At 44.8% G+C, this 19383-nt stretch overlaps 1 protein-coding gene across 2 annotated transcripts in view; it reads left to right on the forward strand.

Moving 5' to 3' along the window:
- ZBP1 (Z-DNA binding protein 1) overlaps nt 1-15047 on the forward strand; it is a 169852-nt gene extending 154805 nt beyond the window's left edge. For both annotated transcript variants that reach the window (XM_069651089.1, XM_069651090.1), the window contains exon 8: nt 14756-15047. In XM_069651089.1, the coding sequence (XP_069507190.1) occupies nt 14756-14949 (194 nt within the window). In that variant the 3' untranslated portion in view covers nt 14950-15047. The remainder of the gene's footprint in view (nt 1-14755) is intronic.
- The last annotated feature ends 4336 nt before the right edge of the window (nt 15048-19383 follow it).

Consider the following 19383-nt stretch of genomic DNA (forward strand, 5'->3'; position numbering starts at 1 on the left):
CTAAGAAGACTCGTGGGGTCCTGGAATGTTCGCAGGGGGTGTCCTGAAGAAGTTGTCTGTATTGTTTGTTGTGAAGCTGAAAGTGTTCTAAGAACACTCACAGTGTCCTGAAATGTTCGTACATAAAGAAAATGGGGGTGTTCTGAGGACATTGTCCGTATTGTTCGCTGGCAAGTTGAATGTGTTCTAAGAACACTCGCGGTGTCCTGAAATGTTCGAAAATAAACAAAATGGGGGTGTTCCGAGGGCGTTCTCCGCATTGTGTGCCTGCTTAGCTGTATCCAATGAGGGAATGGCACAGAGAATGAAGTGGAAATGGTAGAAGGGCTGTCTAAGAGTTATGCGGTCCGTGGACAGGGCGTGCTACATCCGGGGTTTTCCAGCAAATCCAGCATGGAAAGAAGACTGTAGGGATCAGCCAATCAGATGTTGAGGTTGTGGATTGGTGTTCAAAGAGACTGTGTGTAGTGAAGATGGCAGAAGTGGAGAAAGTCAGGGTGTTGGTGCTTGGAGATATGTTTGTGCATGGTTTACAACAGTATGCTCAATGCAGGCATGTTGCAAAGAATTTTGATGTTAAAGGAGTGGAGGTGGTGTGGAGCACTGTGCCCGATTGCAATGTACAGGGAATTGTACAAGTTTGTGAAGATATGGGCAGGATCAACAGTCCCCATGTAGTAGTTTTGCACTATGGTGCTTTCCATTTGGGCTATGTCAGTGCCCCTACTTTGTTGGCAGATTTGGAACACTTGGTTCAAGCAGTAATGAACAACCTTCCAAATGCCAAAGTAATTTTTTCTGGATTAGTACCTAGGGCAATTTGGGACAATAGTTCATTTTTTTTTCCTCAGCAAAACAATGCTAGGTGTGTAATCAACCGAGGCATGTGTGCCTTCATGCTTAGAGCTGGTATGTTCTGTAATAATGAGAATATTGATTCCAGTAATGCTGTTTATTTTAAAGAAGATGGCATTTTCTTATCTTTTATGGGAAATGCCATTCTGTTTTGAAATGTAAGGGTTGCTTTGGAGAAGGTTATGTGAAAATTTTAGGAGTAAATTAAGAAAAAAAAAATACAAAATAACAGGTGTCTGTCAAGCATCTGCAAAAACAAAAAAAAGGCTCTTTTCAGAGCCAACATCAAAGGGGAAATGGGGCACACTATTTAAATTTACATTCACCACGCTCAGATTTTCGATATGTCCGCGGACATGGCGGTAGTCCGCGGACATCAAAATCACTAGCTAGGGGTTCAGTATGTTCTATGTTACATGTATATAAAGTCAGGGACGTTATGGTTAAGTTTCGCTACTAAAAACCTATCAAATTCAGTAAAAAAACTTTGTTAAAGGGACGTTATGGTTCAAAGTAAAACCGAAAAACCCCTGAAATTCGGCAGTTATGGTAAGATAAGCAACCATAATTCACGCCACTGTGCACTGCTAACACTAACACCCAGGACATCAAAGAGTTGTGGGGTCCTTCAGTTTCTGAAGTGCTTCCACTTTCTTTTCCTGGGGACAAAGACCCTGCGGAGTAATCTCATGCCCCAAGAAATTAACACGGGTTCTACACCACTGTGCTTTCTGAAAGGAAGGTTTTGCTCCGGCGGCCCTCAGCTGTGTCAGAACATAACAGATCTCCGCTATGTGTTCCTCAACAGTTGACCTCTTGATGAGGACATCATCTACATAGGCCAGGTTACCACTCTCACCCAGGTCGGGCATGGCCTTATGCAGAAAAATGTTGAACTCATTGCCGGAGTTGAGGTATCCGAAGGGAGTCTGGGTCCATGTGTACTGCTGGCCCACAAAGGTAAAAGCCAGCTTGTATTGGTCCTCCCTACTGACAGGCACAGTCCAATATCCATTGGTCAGGTTTATTTCAGTGAATACCTGTGACCCCTGGATCTGGGCCAGCCCTTGGTCAATGTAGGGAAGAGGCCTTCGGGAAGTATGGACCCGTTTGTTGAGCTCCCCAAGGTCGGCGCAGAGTCTCCACTGGCCGTTTGGCTTCAATATCCCCAGCACCAGATTATTGAAGGTGCTGTGGACTGGACGGATTATCCCATGGGACTCAAGGTTCTTAATTATTTCGGTAAGGGACTCCATTGATGCGAGAGGTAAGCAATATTGCTTCACAAACACTGGAGCCATGCCAGGCTCCGCGGGAATTGTTGTTGTGTGGATGTCGGTGCGACCACAGTCATATGAGTCCACTGCAAAGAGATCTTGAAAATCCAAGAAAACTTGTTTCAACTTTTGCTTCTGCTCCAGAGTCACACAGGCATCAGCTAGGTTGCCGCTCTTTTCAACCATCTGCCTGAAGCCTGGAAAGACTTTTGGTTTCACTATCTCAGCGGCCTCCTCCAGTTGGGTGGAGAAGTCCCTGGTCAAAGTGCTGGTTTGGACTGGTGGCTTCAGGTGGGAAAGGCAGCCCTTATGGACCTGAAAAAATCACCTCATTACTCCTGAAGTCACAAGTCACATCTTCATTGCCATAAGGGCAGGACGTGTACACCAGGAAGTTCCCCCCCCATGCCGGGTAAAGATCCTGTCTGGTGTTGTGTTGTCATCACCGTCACTGTCAAAACAGTCCTTGGGGATTGGTCCTAACAGTTCATTTCCTAAGTCAATGGAAATATGTCGGTCTGTGAAAACAAAATCAATATATCGAGGCTGAGTACCCCAAAAGGAAATGCACAGAACACGGGTTACAAAGGAACATACAAAGTACTTTATTTTATACTGAATCCAGTTGCAAAATCAGATAGCTATCGGCCCTCAGTACAACACAACGAACTCCAGCGTGGTTCAATGTGTTCAGTGAGAGACGCTGTACATTAGAATGCATTGGCTTTTTATACCTTTTGTGAGCACGATGTCCAGCCCCACTTCGGGTTAATATTCCACTAATACATCACCGATCTAGGGTTCATGCCAAGTCTCGCACATCCGCATATAACTGGTTTACTTTTAATACATATATCAACAGGCCTACACGGCAACTGTGTACTCTGGGATTTCCCATGTAGGTCTTCTTACACATTAATACAATGTAGTTAAAAAAGAGTTCTACGTTCAGTATTTGAATACATTGTCTTTATTGTATACTCATGGATTAGTTTCATTGCACGAGTAATCCCTTACACATAGGTCAACAAAGGACAAGGTCTCAGTTCATGATCTCAACAAGTGGCCTGCAGGCAAGTTACATATTAGCTACGTACAGAGGTCAAGACGGCCATGTTGTATTTTGGACTGACATCGTCCACCATTTTAACTCACAGGGTGACTATTACAAAGCGAACCTAAAATGGCGGCTTACATTGATTGTAAGGTCAGGATCTTGCAACACGGATTCCTTCGCAAGCGACTTACGAGCAGCTTGGCGTAGGCCAATATACATATATTTATTACATTAGGAGGCACGATATAATTTCTCTTGACAGGTCATCAACCGCCATTCCAATAATGGTGCCTGCGGCTAGAGTGATACTCTTTAAGTCGCTGTTATCCTCCTCTATTGGAATGGTGTCATGTTCTATATCGACTAGTGGTGTTGGGTTTACCTCACACCCTTGCTGTTGAAGAGAAGCATCAAGATGAATATAAGCATCAGGGTTTTTCAATTTCTGTCCTCTTTTAACTTTCACTTCCAGGGAGAATTGTCGGATCCTTTCTGGGATAGTGACTTCCTCTCCAATCTGAATTTCAACTGCATAAGGTAGCAATTGAGCTTACCTAAATTCTTTCTCTGGATCATCAAAGCCCATGGGATTATCCGCTAATCGGGACCAAGCTTTGAAGTTTATTAGGTCCAAACTAATGGCAAAGCGATTGAGAATGTCACTGCCTAAGGAAAAGGCGGAAGTGACGTCTCGCACGACCCAACAATTATGAACTATGCTCTTGTTGCCTATGGAGATTTTGAGCATACACCTGCTTGGCAGGAGATGTTTGGAATTGGGTGCTTCCAGATCCATTTCCCATTTGTCTATCAGTTTAAATGTGGGAATGGCTGGATCCTTTGGGAGTTTGCAGAACATGGCTTCGCTGATGAAGCTCTTACCATTGTTCACACACACTCGGGCGAGAACAGAGTCCTTCCCATCATTTAACTGAACAGGGATGAACAACTGCTCTCCAATTTGCTGAACATCAGCCAGGCTCTGAGCTGATTTCACATTTTTCTGGACTATTGGAGTGGGAATGTCTGATTGTGGATTGGTAAAGAATTTCAGAGTGTTTCCTTCCAGTGTGGAATACCACCTTAAACTGGAAGGAAGGTTGATTTTCAGAAAGAGAGAGGACCCCCCATCACCAGTCTGTTGTCCTACTGCTATTACTGTCATGTCTGGAATTTGGTTGTTCTGGAAGTGAAATTCTACTTGGTCAGATTTTTGTTCAACCATGTGGCATGTGCCGTTTAAACTAACATGGTTGACACTCTGTTTTAACTTTATTGGTCGGCTAGTCTGGGTCCAGAGGACCTTGTTTATGTAATCTATCAAGGGTGACAACCTTCTCAGGAGGTCATTCCCTAGTAATCAAGGGGTGCCCTCTGGAGTCACTACTATGACTGGGTGTTTCACCTGGTGTCGCCCAATTTTAATGTCCAAATCCGCAGTCCCCTCGACGGGAATTTCCTTCCAGTCAAAGTTGTGAAGTTGTCGAGGAAGAGAGGTGAGAGGAATTTGGTAATTCTCCCCTCTTCCTGAATTTAGTTCATCAAAGGCCTTTCTGGACAGAAGGGTAGCTTGGGATCCAGTGTCCACCAGTGCCAAAATTGTACCCTGACCCTGTACTTGAACCGGGGCATAGTATCTTCCCTCCTTCTCCGCAAGGGGGCACAGATAATGCACATTTTTGGACAACCGGTGGGCTAATTTTCTGGTTTTGGACGTGGAAAGAGAAGAGATTTGGGCAGAATTCTGTGGAGAGTCTTGGGAATCTGAAAGAAAATGTTGGCAACTGGAGATAGAAGTTTTGGGTTCCCCTGGTTCCGGTTCTGGGCCGCCCCCCCTTTTTGGAGGCAGTCACCAGGATGGGTTTGAACCAGGGGATTTCCTTGCTGTTGGTTCTGGGATGGGATGATGGGCAGCGCGAGCTCAGTCACCACATCTACCCAGTCTGGATTTGAATCCCTAGGGATCCATTTTTCTTTGGGAGGAGTTCCCCCATCTCTGAAGGAGAAGATCCTTTTCCCAGTATCATCTGAGGATCCCTCTCCCTCAAATTGGAAGATCTGCATCTCCTCCACAAAATGGGTCTGTTTGGGTCCTTTGTTTCTCCCACACCCTCTGTGCTCCTTGGGTGGCAGACTTTCAGGGGTAGGAGATTTTGTTTCCAGTTCCTGGGTTTCCAGGGGCTGTTTACAAGTGGGGAAGGAAGCTTCCTCCAAGGCTTTACACCCCCTTCCCCTTGTGCCTCCTCCCTGGGAACTGGTGGGTTGTCGTGGTGATGCCCCCGTCATTGTTCTGGAGCACCAGGTCCAGAGTTTGGGGCATTCTGCGCCAGCATGCGACCCAGATCGTGTGCCATGTTTTGGACCTGGCGCTCAAGCTGTGTAACCCGCTCAGGCTGATACGAGGTTCTGTTTTCTCCCCTGGTCTGATCCCGGGAAGGGTAGCTATCCCTTCTCTGGTAGTATCCTGGGTTGGGAATATTTTGGTACCCCCCCACCCTTGGCCTCCCCTCTCCCGGATTAGGTGGTCTGTGCTCAGGGAAGTGGGGAAAGAAGGATGGATGATTTTGGGGTTGGAAATTTTGTGGATACCTGGGGAAAAAGTTCTGCCCAGGATTTGGTAAATTTCTGCCCTCCTGGGGAAGTTAGGAGGGAAGTTCCCTGGGTTAGGTGCTTGGTTGGATCCCCACCCTTGGGCGGGAGGAGTCCACACAACCCAGGATGGGTCGGTTTCCCTTGTAACGGGGATTTACATAGTCAGGGGAGTGAGGGACCCCATTTGCGGGACTACCTCCTTGACTCCCTGTCTGTGACTGGCCCAAGGGCCTTCTGGGCTTGGAATTATTCTGTACAGGCAAGTTTTTAGGCCCCCCCCATCTCCAAATCCAAAATGGGGGCAACCTTTACCTCTGCCACCTTGGCAGCAGCAGGGGTGCTGGTCGGTTTGGGGTTTTTCTGAGCATTATTTTTATTTTCTATTGGCTTCTGCACCTCAGATTCGGGTGGCCTGTTCAATGACCCAGTCTAGTGACCTTTTCTCATGAAAATCTCTCACTAGCTGGGTCATGATGTATTTGGGTAAGGCATGGAAAAATGTATTGACAAATTCTTTACTGTCGGTGCGCACCCTTTTGGTAGTCTGCGCAAAGGCACGCTTCATCTCCTGCACAAATTCTTGTGGGGCCTAATCCTCCCCACATTGCAAATTGTAGGCTGCCTTGCGAGCCTCTTGGGTATTTCTATGAACAGAAAAGTGCTTTAAGATGGCCTCCCTATATGTGGACCATCTTGAATGGTTTTGATCCTCCAGCCCCGCAAAGAAACTGGAGTATTCTGGGGAGAATGTCCATTTTACGTACTGAATGCAGCTACTGCTGTCTTTCAAATGGAAAGTCTCCATCATTTGCTCAAAGTGCTCCAAGTTTTCTCAAACAGAATACTTGGAGTTCTTATGATAAGGGGTGATGACGCTCCTTATTGCTTTGATCTGTTTTAAGGGGTCCTTAAGCAAGGCCCTTTTTGTCTTATTGGCCTTCTTGATTCGGGTAACCCTGGTCCATTCATCCTCTGACTCAGAGCACTGCTCCCAGAGGTGCCCGTCTGTTCTTCCAGGTTTTCCTGGATTCTGAGAGCCTGGGAATGGCTGGCAGAATGTGGGGACCTAGTCTCCTGTGTCCTGGGACACTCAGAGGAGTCTACCGATTCCTCCTTGCTCCCAGGATTTGATGGGTACCCCCCCACTGACCTAACTGGGCATGATGCCCTTAGTGGGCCTACTCTCCTGGGGTTCCCCACTAAACTTCACAGTACTTGGGTGCCCATACCCAGATGCCGGCCCATCCATGCCTGGAGGTACTGGTCCATGAGTCCCATATTTCTGACTGGATAGTAATCTGCCATCCTCGTGGCCCTGGGCTCATGTGCGCCAGGGGACATGGGGGTGGCAGAGTCCCGGGGCTGGGAGAGATGAAGGCCTCTGGTACTAGGGCTCCTGAGGTTATGCTCAGGTGTTTCTCTTTCCCAGCGAACCTCATCTCTATCAGCCCCTGCTCCCTGTTGCCATGCAAGAGCCTGTGCTTTCAGTTCCTCAATCAAGGCCTTACTAGACTATCAGTCTCTCCTGCATGGCTACCAGTTGCTGGAGCCTATCATTGTGCTGACAGAGCCTCATTTTCTCTCTGTGCTTCCTGGTTGGTCGTGGAGTACTGGACCAGTCTTTGCTGCATGAGGGTTACCTCCTGGGTCCCATCCCTACTGGCCTGCTCCTTTCTTGCCAGAGCATCTTCCACCCTCCTGGTGTGCTCCAACAAGTGTTGATGCTCTTTTTGGAGATCACCCAGTCCCTGGAGGGCCAGGTGATTTTCTTCCAGCTTCCCTTTTAAGTTACAGACTTTCTGGCCTAAGGTATCCCTTTCCTGAGTAAGAGCATGCCTCTGTGCGCCTAGGTCGTCCCTCTGCCTTTGAAGGGCACCAGCTTTCTGGCGCTCTTCCTCAAATTCTGCCTGGGTGTCCAGGTCTTTCAGAAATAATTTGTTGCACTCTGCCTTCTTTCTATCCAGGTGGCTTTGCAGGGTGGCTACCTGCTCTGTGCATGCCCTGTTGAAGTCCAGTTGTTGCTCCAGCTTTTTCTGGCTCTGCAGTAGGGAGTCCAAACCTTCTTGATGCTCCTTCTGCAAGGCCAGAATTCTGGTATCCTGGTCTGCCCTTTCCTGTTGCAGGATACCCATATCCCCTTTGATTTTAACCAAATACTGCCTACTTTCATTTTCTGACTCCTGGCTCCTCTGCAGCTTCTGCTCAGAAGATTCCAGATCAGATTGGGCCTTCTCTAATGCCATCAGTTGCCTACTTGCCAGATCTTGGCCTTCAGCACATTTGTCATGTATGGCTCCCATATATAAATATAAATATGCCGCTACCCTGGCAATCTTGTTGTGCTCATCCTTGACCTTAGGGGCCATATATAGTTCACTCAGGGCCACGTGTAAGGGACCCTGATCTTTGCAGATATCTAACCCAGTTGCAGTGATCTGTTATGTGATCGCCTGCAACCACACATTCTGGTCCTGCTCAGTCCACTCACCTCTCACAAATAGCTTATGTAAGAGGTGCTCTCTAGCTATCTTGATGTCTACCAATGTCTCCATTCTGGAAATTGATTTCCTTCCTCACTTACAGAAGTTTATTATTTTATTTTGCAAAACAGACAGTTTCCTGAGAGCGTTCCCTTTTGAGGGGTGCTTTTACAGCATAACACAGTGTGGTAGTCCAACAGGATTTATGTATCCTATTAGCTAGCACACTGTATTAAGCTGCACAAGTGGTAGATCTAATCCAGAAGTCCCGCGACGAGCTCCCAATCTGTAAGTGACTTCAATTCAGCACTCCAACTAAGTCAATGCTTAGTATGGGATGCCCAATGGAAGCCCTTATTTATATATTTTTATGTCAAAGTTCTTTAAATCTGGATGATGAACCCCTATATAACGCCCCTCTCTTTGGCTCTCCCCGACCTCACTGAGCCAAGAAGTAGGTTTGTTTTGCAAATTAAAAGGTTTGAGGAATTGAACAATATATATATATATATCACACTTTTATGAATCAAATAAGATCTGAATAGCACACATATGAATATGACAATGATCAGCAATGGGCAATATTACAAAATTAACAATCTCTTTAATCACTTAGGAGTATGAATAGGAAGGATACTGTAGCAGAGAATACTTTATATGATTTGAGGAATTGCAATGATGGGAAAAAGGCAACAGTGAAATAAACTTGATATGGTTCCAACAAAAGACAATATGATCACTCTTTCCCCTGTGACTACTCACTCCCCCCAGTATGCAATATGAAGAGGTGGAGATGAGGACGCACAGGTTTCAAGAATACACTCAATAATGCAGTTCAATTCCAGTTCCCCCAGCAAGCTTAGAGAGAACAGGTATGATTTTAAAACACTGGTCAAAAATGCTTTTGAATGTGATTGCAATAGATGGAAAATCTGCTAAAATGATTTTAATTCACTAAATGTTAAAGGTATTTGTACCGCGCACCGTCGCCAATGGAATTGGTCCCCAGGCGCTCTGGTGGATCTGTAAATGATATGGTGGGATGGGTTAGTAAGGTGAAGAGGGAGTAGGATAGTGAGAGGAGTGGTGTTCTGTTGGCAGCTTCAACTCGGTATACACCAGATCCTGAGCTTTGGTGCGGGTATTGGGTCAGTGTCAGGCCGCGTGTGCTGTTGGTCCAGCTTATGTGTTGTTGCAGTGTTGTGAAGTGCGTGCGGCTTGTTGTGCGAGAGATGGTTGTGTGAGTTTTTGAGTGAGATAGGTATGCAGAGTTTGAGCTTATATTGGTTATTGGGTTACCTGACCTTTAGCATGCTAACATTCACAGTTCTATCCAAGTGTGGCTCTCACCGACCCCCACAACTCTGTCTGGATGCGGCGCAGGCCAATGTCTAGAACTCTATCTGGGTGTGGGCAAGCCAACATTCACAGTCCCATCCATATGCGGTGCAGGCTAGCGTCTAGAAATCTAGATTTCTAAATAAAGGATATTCAGCACTAGTGAGAATTACTTTCGATTGATACAGACCAAGACTAGCAATGATTCATGAATGATTATCAGATTGATAACGGAATCCAGCAGTGGAAAGCAATAAACCGCTATTTTGACAGAAAATGAAATTGAGCCCAATTGCAATTCGCGGCACTTTTCCGCGTGCATGAATCACGATTATGGAAAAGCTGTAAGGAACTGTCATTTTGGGTGTTAGAAAGCTTAGGATCTTAGCTTCGATATGACAGTTAAATTCCGGTCCTAGGACGTACGGTTCAAAAGTTACCAAGGTTTTTGTGAAGGTAGATTTTCAGAAATAAAGTCAAGATTTCCAAATGACAGATTGCGCTTTACAGATTTGGAATCAACAGGATGGACACAACATTCTATAATGCAGTTCTGGAAAGGTTAAAATGGTGTGAGAGGATTACTTTAAACTAAGAGCTTGGTTAAGGACAGTTCTAGACTAGATACATCCTTAGTAGTCTAGTTTTTCAAAACAGGGCAATTATTCTTATGCAGTGTTGTCACTCTGAAAGAGTGTGAGTTCACTGTTTGTGCTGACAACATGCCGCATCCTAATTAGAACGTGGCGTGCCATTGGGTTTGGATCCTGCCATAACAGGTATCCTTATCAGTTCGGGATTTGGGGAACTTACCCCGGTATATTTACACAAACAATGAACTCACACTCTTCCTGAGTGACAGCACTGCATAAGAATAATTGCCCTGTTTTGAAAAAGACCAGTGTTGGTCGAAATACATGTCAATTTAAGGGCACACTCTAGAATAAAGGGCTTCGTTTTCACGTATATCCCTTATGCCTTATTGTCGTATATTTGAAGACTGAATCATATTGACTCAAAGGGACAAGCGCCACACTCAGGTACCCAATCTCATGCTTGTTACTCGGACTATGGTGTGGGTATACCTTATCCTGCCTGTGGCAGAGAGAGACCAGAACCCGCAATATTTTGATGATTAGCGCAGAGTACAATTTCCCCCAGTCGTTATCTCATTTTTAAAAGGCTTGCTAGCTCATTTCCTGAAAGCTAGTTCCTGGCTCCGTACCTTAAGTCAGCCTAGGAGACATTATTCTGCTCCTTATTGTATCAAAAACCTATTTACTTAGTTTGAAATATCTGCTTTTGTAATGAAGCATTGTTAGCTGATATACATTTGTTTGTGATTTCTAGCTACTTTTTTTGCAATTATTATTATTTCTTTCAGGGTTGTTCAGTGCTTGGATGGATAAAAGGGCATTGTTAAAGCCACAACTTGTGGCTTTCCCAGAAGAACACATGTTCTGCCTATTCACATATATTTTTAGCATGGCAACGTTATATAAAAAAAAACGTTACCTCCATATATTAAAAAAATAATAATTGAATGCACACAATCTATACAAATACAACCAATAGTACATTTACAAAAAACATTAAAACCTTCTTCAAACATACTCAATACATCTGAAGCCATGTTTTCAAAACCATAAACGTTAAAATGATGTCCTAGATTTAAACACATTTGTTCTACCTTTCCATAGGTGTAGAACAGCGATATATCGCAAGAGAGGTCCCCGGGAGTCACAATAATACTTCTTCCAGGAGCGTCCGATACATACAATCAACTCCCTTGGATAGAAGGGCCAATTTCGGAGTTTCAGTGGCAATAGAATTGCACATTATGCGACAAATGGTTGAAATGTGTCCCACAGAGGAACATAGATGGCAAATCCTTTGTTCTCCAAGTATGCCCTTGCGGGCTCCTACAGTTTCACCTGGTTCCAACAGATTAAAATGCAAATTCATAGCCATACAATGCTCAACAAATACTTGCCCGTGGTTCTTTTTACTGGAATGATCATTCCATTAAACTGCTTTTAGATTTTTAGGACGTTTGGTCCTGCACATAACCGACATTCAACATGTTTCAAATCACTGAGCTTTCAAATGTATGGAAATTCATGATGCTTTCCACTTTAAGCTTCAGGTGGGACCGCTTAGGAACAAAAAGGGTGGCTACTGGGACCCCTCGCCATAACTCAAGAATATCTATGACAGGATCATCTGGTGGACACCTGATTTCAGATTTCCCTCATATGTACACCTTTGATAAAAATTAAGCAAATTCACTAGTTCTGCCTGGATAACATAGAATGGAGCAAATACGTATTGGCCCAATCCATATTGTCTAAAAACGTTTGCATTTGGGCAAAAATAAATCAGACTGTATTGCATACTTTGTTTGCTGAGTAACATAAAAAGAAATATGTTTACTACATTTCTTTTAATGTTACACAGAATATTTAGTAGAAAAACAATCTGGCTCTTTTTTTCCCCTAGTGAAACCATTTTTAGATCATACGGATTGGAACAAAACCTGTTTGGTGCATTCTGTGTTACTAAAGCAGAATTATTATTATAATGATGGTATTTATTGACTGCGGCCCTTACTCAGGGAGGCAACAGAGCACTTTAGATGTGAAGCAGAAAAACTGGTGGTATTTTCTCCATATTTTTGCATAATTAGAAAATGTGCCCTACATTTTATTGACATAACCTGATGATTTTTAAGGGTCATAGCTTGCTCATGGGCCACCCGTCTTAGTGCTTCCTGAACATTAACCCTAGGTACTTCACTTCTCTCACCTGCTCCAGACAGGTGTTGTCTGTATAACACTAGCCTGTCTGTTCCTTTGTTATCCAGTCACATAATGTTTGACTTGGCTATGCTTTTTACTAAATCATCTTCCTTGCAATATATGGTCAGTTATGTCATCATGTGCTGGAGAGGAATTCTCTCAATGCGTAACAGGGTAAGGTCACCAGTACAGGCAAAATATGTGAAATGGAGCTTGCCTAAATTAGGACAGAAGAAAAGGATGGAGTATACAAATTAAAACATTGAGCCCCAAGTATACACTCCTATTGGATTTCTCCCCACCTGTTAACTCACCCTCACCATTTCATGTAAAGTGCTACTTTACGATTATCATACAAGGTTAATAACAGGCAATACACCAAGATCAATCTCCCCCACCCCCATCTGCTCGATTTAGCCCATGCAAGGGGTCTGCTAACCGTTTTAAAAGCTGCAGTGAGGCTACGGAATGCCACACACAGGGGACCCTCCCCCTGCCTCACCACCTCTCTAACCAGCAACAGGAGAAACAGTCAATTAACAGATTAGATTTATTATGAAGGTAGTCCCTTTGCAGGCATCTACTAATTCCCTCTGCCTCTGCCCAGGGAAAAAGTCCCTTCAAAAGAATCTTAGCAAATATTTCTTTGGAGGCATCCAATAGTAGTCTCATCATGTACCTACTTGCGGAGCTCCCATGTCCCTTCTTGAAAACTGAATAAGAATGGCCCGAGACCAGGATGGATGGAGCCCCCTGATACCCCTATCTCACATAATAAATTATGTAATATTTGTGCCCAACTAGTAGGATGACATTTAGAAAATATATTACAAAGTCTGTCAGGGCTAGAAGCAATTGATGATTTTTGAGTAATAATTATTTCTATAATATCCTGATGCGAAGCCAAACAATTCCAAGCAGACCTCACTATCAATCTGAAAACCATACCTTTGTTAAGAGTACCGTCGCGCTACGACCTGTTCTTTCCATGTCTGACTCTAGGCGAGATTAGCCAAGGTGAGCGAAGGTCCTTGATTTGAAGTATTGATTAATCTCAAAACGTGACAATCATCATGAGGGGAAATAATATCCATCGTTTGAGCCCATATGCCCAATCTAGATTATTACAATCATTTAAAAATGTGTATTGGCTTGCATAGTCCTATTCATATTAAAAATGTGGGCCTGCTTTTCCAACATTTATATAGCACAATTTTTCAAAAAGCATCCCAATAAAATGAATGACATGCTACTAGAGGGCTTTACCTTTTCCTTACAAATGCAGGGCTGTGTATTGGCAATGCTGAATTGCTTAGAAATACAGTGGCTGAATGCATACTTCTTTAAGAACGGGTTTTTTACACCAGATGCAGCTTGATATCTGGATATCTGCATAAACGATTGATTACCTTTCAGAAAGATTATTTTGCAGGCAGAAATGCAAGTCCCAGATCACCTCAATCTGACACACATTTAGTAAGGATCAGCTGCATAGCTGTAATTTATCCATTATGGTTCAGATAGCTGATATTGCAGGCAGCCCTGTTTTAAGCAACCTTCCTCTGACAAGAAATCAGATAACAGAGGATTTGCTTCTAGTTCTGGTACTTGCATATAAGAATCCTTCCACAAATGCCAGAGAAGGTAGTACACCTACATAGTGTAGTTATTCACAGGCTGTACTGTTAAAGGATTATGACATCATGCAAGTGGAAGATTCCATTCTGCAGACCCTCCCCTTTAAATTGTAACCCCAAGATGACTATTGCCAGGGGAAAGAATCCACTTGGTTTAAACCTAAAATCATACCACCAGATCTCGTTGTTGTCCACGTATACACAGGACTGGGTCAATGACCAAGCAATGGACTGGTATGTTCTTTAAAGGTTAACCAATTTTTGAAGCTGCACCTGCTCATATCTACTACATCTAAATACAACAAAAAGAATCTACATGAACATGCAGCTCATGGCTCAACCTGAACCAACGAGTTAACTTAATAGCACCTGATTGTTGAAGGTTACGAAGTTCTTTTAATCGCTAAAGTTTTTGCAATGATTATACTGAAAAGTTCTGAGCAGCAAGTCCATGCAGGCCTTGCAGTCTACCAACCCGATCATGCAGAGTCACAATTGCATTGTTTGATGTTCACCTCGTCTTCGGAATGTTCATATACGGACAGTAATAATGTATAAACAAGTACATGTGCAAGTTGATCTACTGAAGAAGCAGCATAGCAGAAGGCCATTGTTGTTAATGTTCGCTAGCAGCTCTCGATTCACATAAGCCATAAGTCAGCCAAAACTTAATTTTTTAAAGAGACTTGTTTCTTAACCATCAACATTTCCTTCCTTTCAGAAAATTGTGAACAAATGGCCAATTTCTCTCCCGTCACGTCGAGTGGAATTTCCATTGCTGATTCTCAAGTCACAAATGCAAACATTGGAAATGACAATAAAATGACCATAAAAGAAATCGGGTCAGAAGAAGATACCAGCGACTCTGAAGAAGGAGGCCAAGAAGAGGAGATGGTCAATGAATCTAGACATTGATGAATTGCTATAGAAAACATTAATATATATTTATATATATATTTTTGCCATTTTTTAACTGTTTGAGATCATTAATAAAATGTGATATTTTTTAGTAAGTAGAGTTTGTTATTTCTTATAACGTAAAAATATGGCTGAATTTGCCCACCCATACAATTTTAAATTCCAGTCTGTTTTTCCAACATATCCACAGTAAAACATACATAAAAAGCTTTACATATGATGACGTTCAATTAAGTGAATTTCAACATGTATTTGGGTCATTCGGAAATCCTTTCTGGCATTTTGGTATTTGTTGGCCATTGAGCCAGTCTAAACAGAACCCTGATCTGGAGTGTTATTCGTTACAGCACCACTGCTGTTCCTCTTGGAAAGGTGGGCAGAGAGAGCAAGTATTGGCAGTATAACAATGCTTAGGTTTTTACTAGTCTTTTAACATACATTTGTTAGGGAGAAGCTGGACCCCCACCAGGGCAGTGGGGGCCAGCAGCCATACCCTCACCAGCTATGGGAGACCCCAACACCTCCCATATGGCCCCCAGAAATGCAACAGAGTCCCAAGCAGGCAGCAGCATGTTCCAAACTGCGTTTATTTCTGGGCAGCAAAAAAGAAAAAAACACGCAGAGCATCGTGCACATCGAGAGTTCAGACGCCGTCTCCCCCGGGGCTGGCTTGCAAGCCAGCTTTATGATCACACTGCAGGCTGACCTCACAGAATTGGATCAGTTCCCAGAAACCTAACTCCTCCTGCTATTGGATGCTAAGTGATAGGTCACCTATGTAGCCCTTATAGAGAACCTGACAATTGGATATTAGCCTTTTGCGTCAGTGGGTTGGTTTAGCTGTGCCAGCCCCCATTACCTAATTCTAACTTGTTGCAATATGACCTTGTTCCCATAACTTTTTAGCTGAACAAGCAGTTTGCACCTGGGCTCTGGGCGCTGATTAGCTGGGCTGCGCCATTCTTGTTACAATTTATGTTTCAAATGTTGTGAGAGTCCTTGAGAAAATGTCTTTCTTTCCCAGAAAGAAAAAAAAAGCACACTGGGTTGCCGTGATTTATTCGCATTTGTGGATAAAAAAAAATGTTTGTCTGCAGAAAGCAATCTTATCTTGAATGTGCGACCTTGGCAGCTCGGAGGTTTTGCGAGGAACATTGCTGAAGGCTCCTGCAGCCAGTGTTCAGTGAGAGAAATGAACTTGGCTGTAATTTTCCTGAAACATGGCTTTACACTGTGCATTTAGACCATGTTAATTCATATAGGCATTTGCAAGCCTTTAAACAGGGATTTTTGTGTTTGTAGATTCTGATATTGCAGCATTGATTCTAATGTAGCACGGAAGTTGCACTGTTGGTGAAGTGGGTGTGTTTCAGCATATTTGTCACCCATGGGTGCGCTGGGGCCTGGTTCAAATGATAAGTGCGCTCCTTGTTCTTCCTGCTGTTCTTCTGTATATGCGCCTGGGGTGAGGGGGCATGTGTTTGATCTCGATTTTCCCTCTTCACATTCAGTTGAAAATTCAATTTCAAGTTGAAGGTGTACGTTTACAAAATTGGGAACGAGGCAGAGTACACAATAGCAAACAGAAAGGAGAATCTAGTTCATATACTTAACTTTGTTCAAAGTTCAAGTTATTGATGGTTACAAGATCCTCTCAGCACCCAGATCCTCCCAGCCGGGAGGAGGTGTTGCTCTGATCTTCCCTGAGTGGATTGCTACTTCTATCATCCCCACTCAGACCTATTCCTCTTTCGAATGCCTCGTTTGTAGGCTCTCTCTCTCCCCCAGCCACTCACTTACTATTGCCATGCTCTATCGGCCCCCTGGCCAAGTCACCTCTTTTCTCTGAGTGGGTGGACCTCTCCTCAGCCCTCTTGGCCTCTACCTCTCAACTCGTCCTCCTTGAGGACCTCAACATCCATCTTGATTCTCCCCTTTCTCCATCTACACTCTTTCGCGACCTCAGCAATTCAATCTCCCTCTCTATCCTTCCCTCCGGCCCTACTCACTCTGCTGGCCATACACTTGATGTCTTGATCTCCTCTGGCTTCCCCCTTTCTACCCCCCTCATCACTCCTCTCTCCTGGAGCGTTCACTCCCTTCTTTCCTCTTTTCTTCGCATCTCCTCTCCTCCAGCCAAGCCTGCCCCAAGACTACCACCCACCTTCTCGGACATCCGACACATGAAGCGTGTGTCAGTGGATGCTTTTGCTGCCTCCTTCTCACCCCCTCCTCCACTTCAGGCTGACTCTCACCCTGACTCAGCCCTTTCCCTGCTTTACTCCGCTATTACTGCTACCCTTGATGCTCTTGCCCTTGTCATGAGGATCCGGCTTAAGCCCAAAGCGAAGTGTAACACTTGGTTTGACTCTGACCTATCTTCACTTAAACGTAAGTGTAGGGCGGCTGAGAGGAAATGGAGGGCCTCTTGCTCATCCCCTGACAAACTGGCCTGTCGCCTGCTCCAAAGGCAATATCGCCTCTCTGTACGAACCAAGAAACAAGCTCATATTCAAGCCTGTGTTTCTACAGCATCTAACAACTCGGCCGAACTCTTTAAAATCTGCAAGGAGTTTGCCAACCCTGCAGCAGTATCCACCTCTCCTCTCGCCTCTCAGGCCCTTTGCAATGACATTGCCTCACACTTTATATGTAAAACTAAGGACATCCTGTCCACATTCTCCTCCTCTCCTCCTCCCCTCCTCTCGACACCTCTGCCAGCTGATCCTCCCTCTGATCCCCCTCCCCCTCTTTCTCTGCCTTTCCTTTTTTCTCCCCCGATGAGGTTGCCAGACAAGTCCGATCTATGAAAGCCTCATCAAAACAGGTTCATCCCTGTTCGTCCAAAACCATTAAGGACCACATTGACACCCTTGCACTTGCCCTTGCAGACTTCTGCAACCTCTCCTTTGACTCTGGTTCTTTCCCCTCCCCCCTGAAACACTCTATTGTACAGCCGCTACTCAAGAAACCCTCATCTGATCCCTCCTGTCCAGATAACTATCGCCCCATTTCCATCACCCCCTTTCTGGGTAAGCTCCTGGAAAAGCTTGCAATCTCTCATCTCAACCTTCATTCTGACTATCAGCTCACTCCATGACCACCAATCTGGCTTCAGAGCTTCCAGAAGTACGGAAACTGGTCTCCTGAACATCCGTGAAGATCTGCTCTCCAACCTTGACTCTAACATCCCCTCTGTCCTTATCCTAATTGATCTCTCCTCCGCCTTCGATACGGTTAACCACACCATCCTGCTCAATCGTCTCCGTGACAACCTTGGCATCACTGATCAGGCTCTGGCTTGGCTTACCTCCTTTTCTCTCTGATCGACCCTCCCAGGTACAACTTGGTTCTTTCCTCTCCTCTATCTCCCTCTCTACCTGTGGTGTTCCTCAGGGGTCTAATCCCTTGCCCTGGCTTTTCAATCAATACTTGGCAACCCTTGCCTACTGCATTTCTATCTTCTGCTCCAACTTCCAATGCTATGCTGACGACACACAACTCATTTTCAGGCTTCCCTCCACCACCTCCTCTCCCTCCCTCCCTCATATCCGACTATCTAATTGCCATTAAAAATTGGTGTACCGCCAACGGTCTCTGTCTAAATGCAAATAAAACTGAGATCCTCCTCATCGGCACACCCTCTCCTTCCTTCCCCCTTACTCTCTGGCCTGCCGCTCTTGGCCCTCCTCCTGCACCTACCACCGAAGCAAAGAACCTTGGGGTCATCTTTGATTCCACACTGTCCTTCTCCTCACACATCTCTGAAGTCTCAAAAAAATCTAACTTCTTATTACACCTGCTCAGAGGTACCTTTCCTTTCCTCTCCTTCCCACAGGGGCTCACTGTCTCCCAAGCTCTGATTCTCTCTAAGCTGGACTACTGTAACAGCCTCTTTCTAAAGCTACCCACCTCTACCCTCCGCCCTCTACAGCTAATCCAGAACAGAACTGCAAGACTTGTCCTTGGCCTCAAGCCCTGGGATCGTATCTCTCCAGCACTGAAAATCCCTCCATTGGCTCCCAGTGGATGCAAGGATTAAATTTAAAACCCTCTGCATTGTCCACAAGGCTTTCTGGGGCCTGGGTCCAAAATACCTTCAACTATCCCTACGTAAATACCTCCCTTCTCGAGCCCTTCGCTCCTCTACCTCAAACTCCCTCAGGGTCAGCCGCTTTTCTAAGAAACGTGCAGGGGGCAGATCTCTGTCTTTGGCCGGATCCTCCCTTTGGAACGGCCTCCCTGCCACCCTGAAACTGGAGGAAAACCATCTACGATTCCGGAAGCTCCTTAAGACCTTCCTCTTCGCATCTGCCTTTGACACTCTCCTCCCCTGCTGATCTGCCTTCTCCTCTCAGCAATGCCTCACCTGCCAACGGGGCCCCCTTGGCCCATTCACCTATCCTCCGGCACTGCCTCCTGGCCAACCCT

Source organism: Ambystoma mexicanum, chromosome 3p (genome assembly GCF_040938575.1).
Source record: "Ambystoma mexicanum isolate Mex_15411 chromosome 3p, UKY_AmexF1_1, whole genome shotgun sequence".
NCBI classification, from domain to species: domain Eukaryota; kingdom Metazoa; phylum Chordata; class Amphibia; order Caudata; family Ambystomatidae; genus Ambystoma; species Ambystoma mexicanum.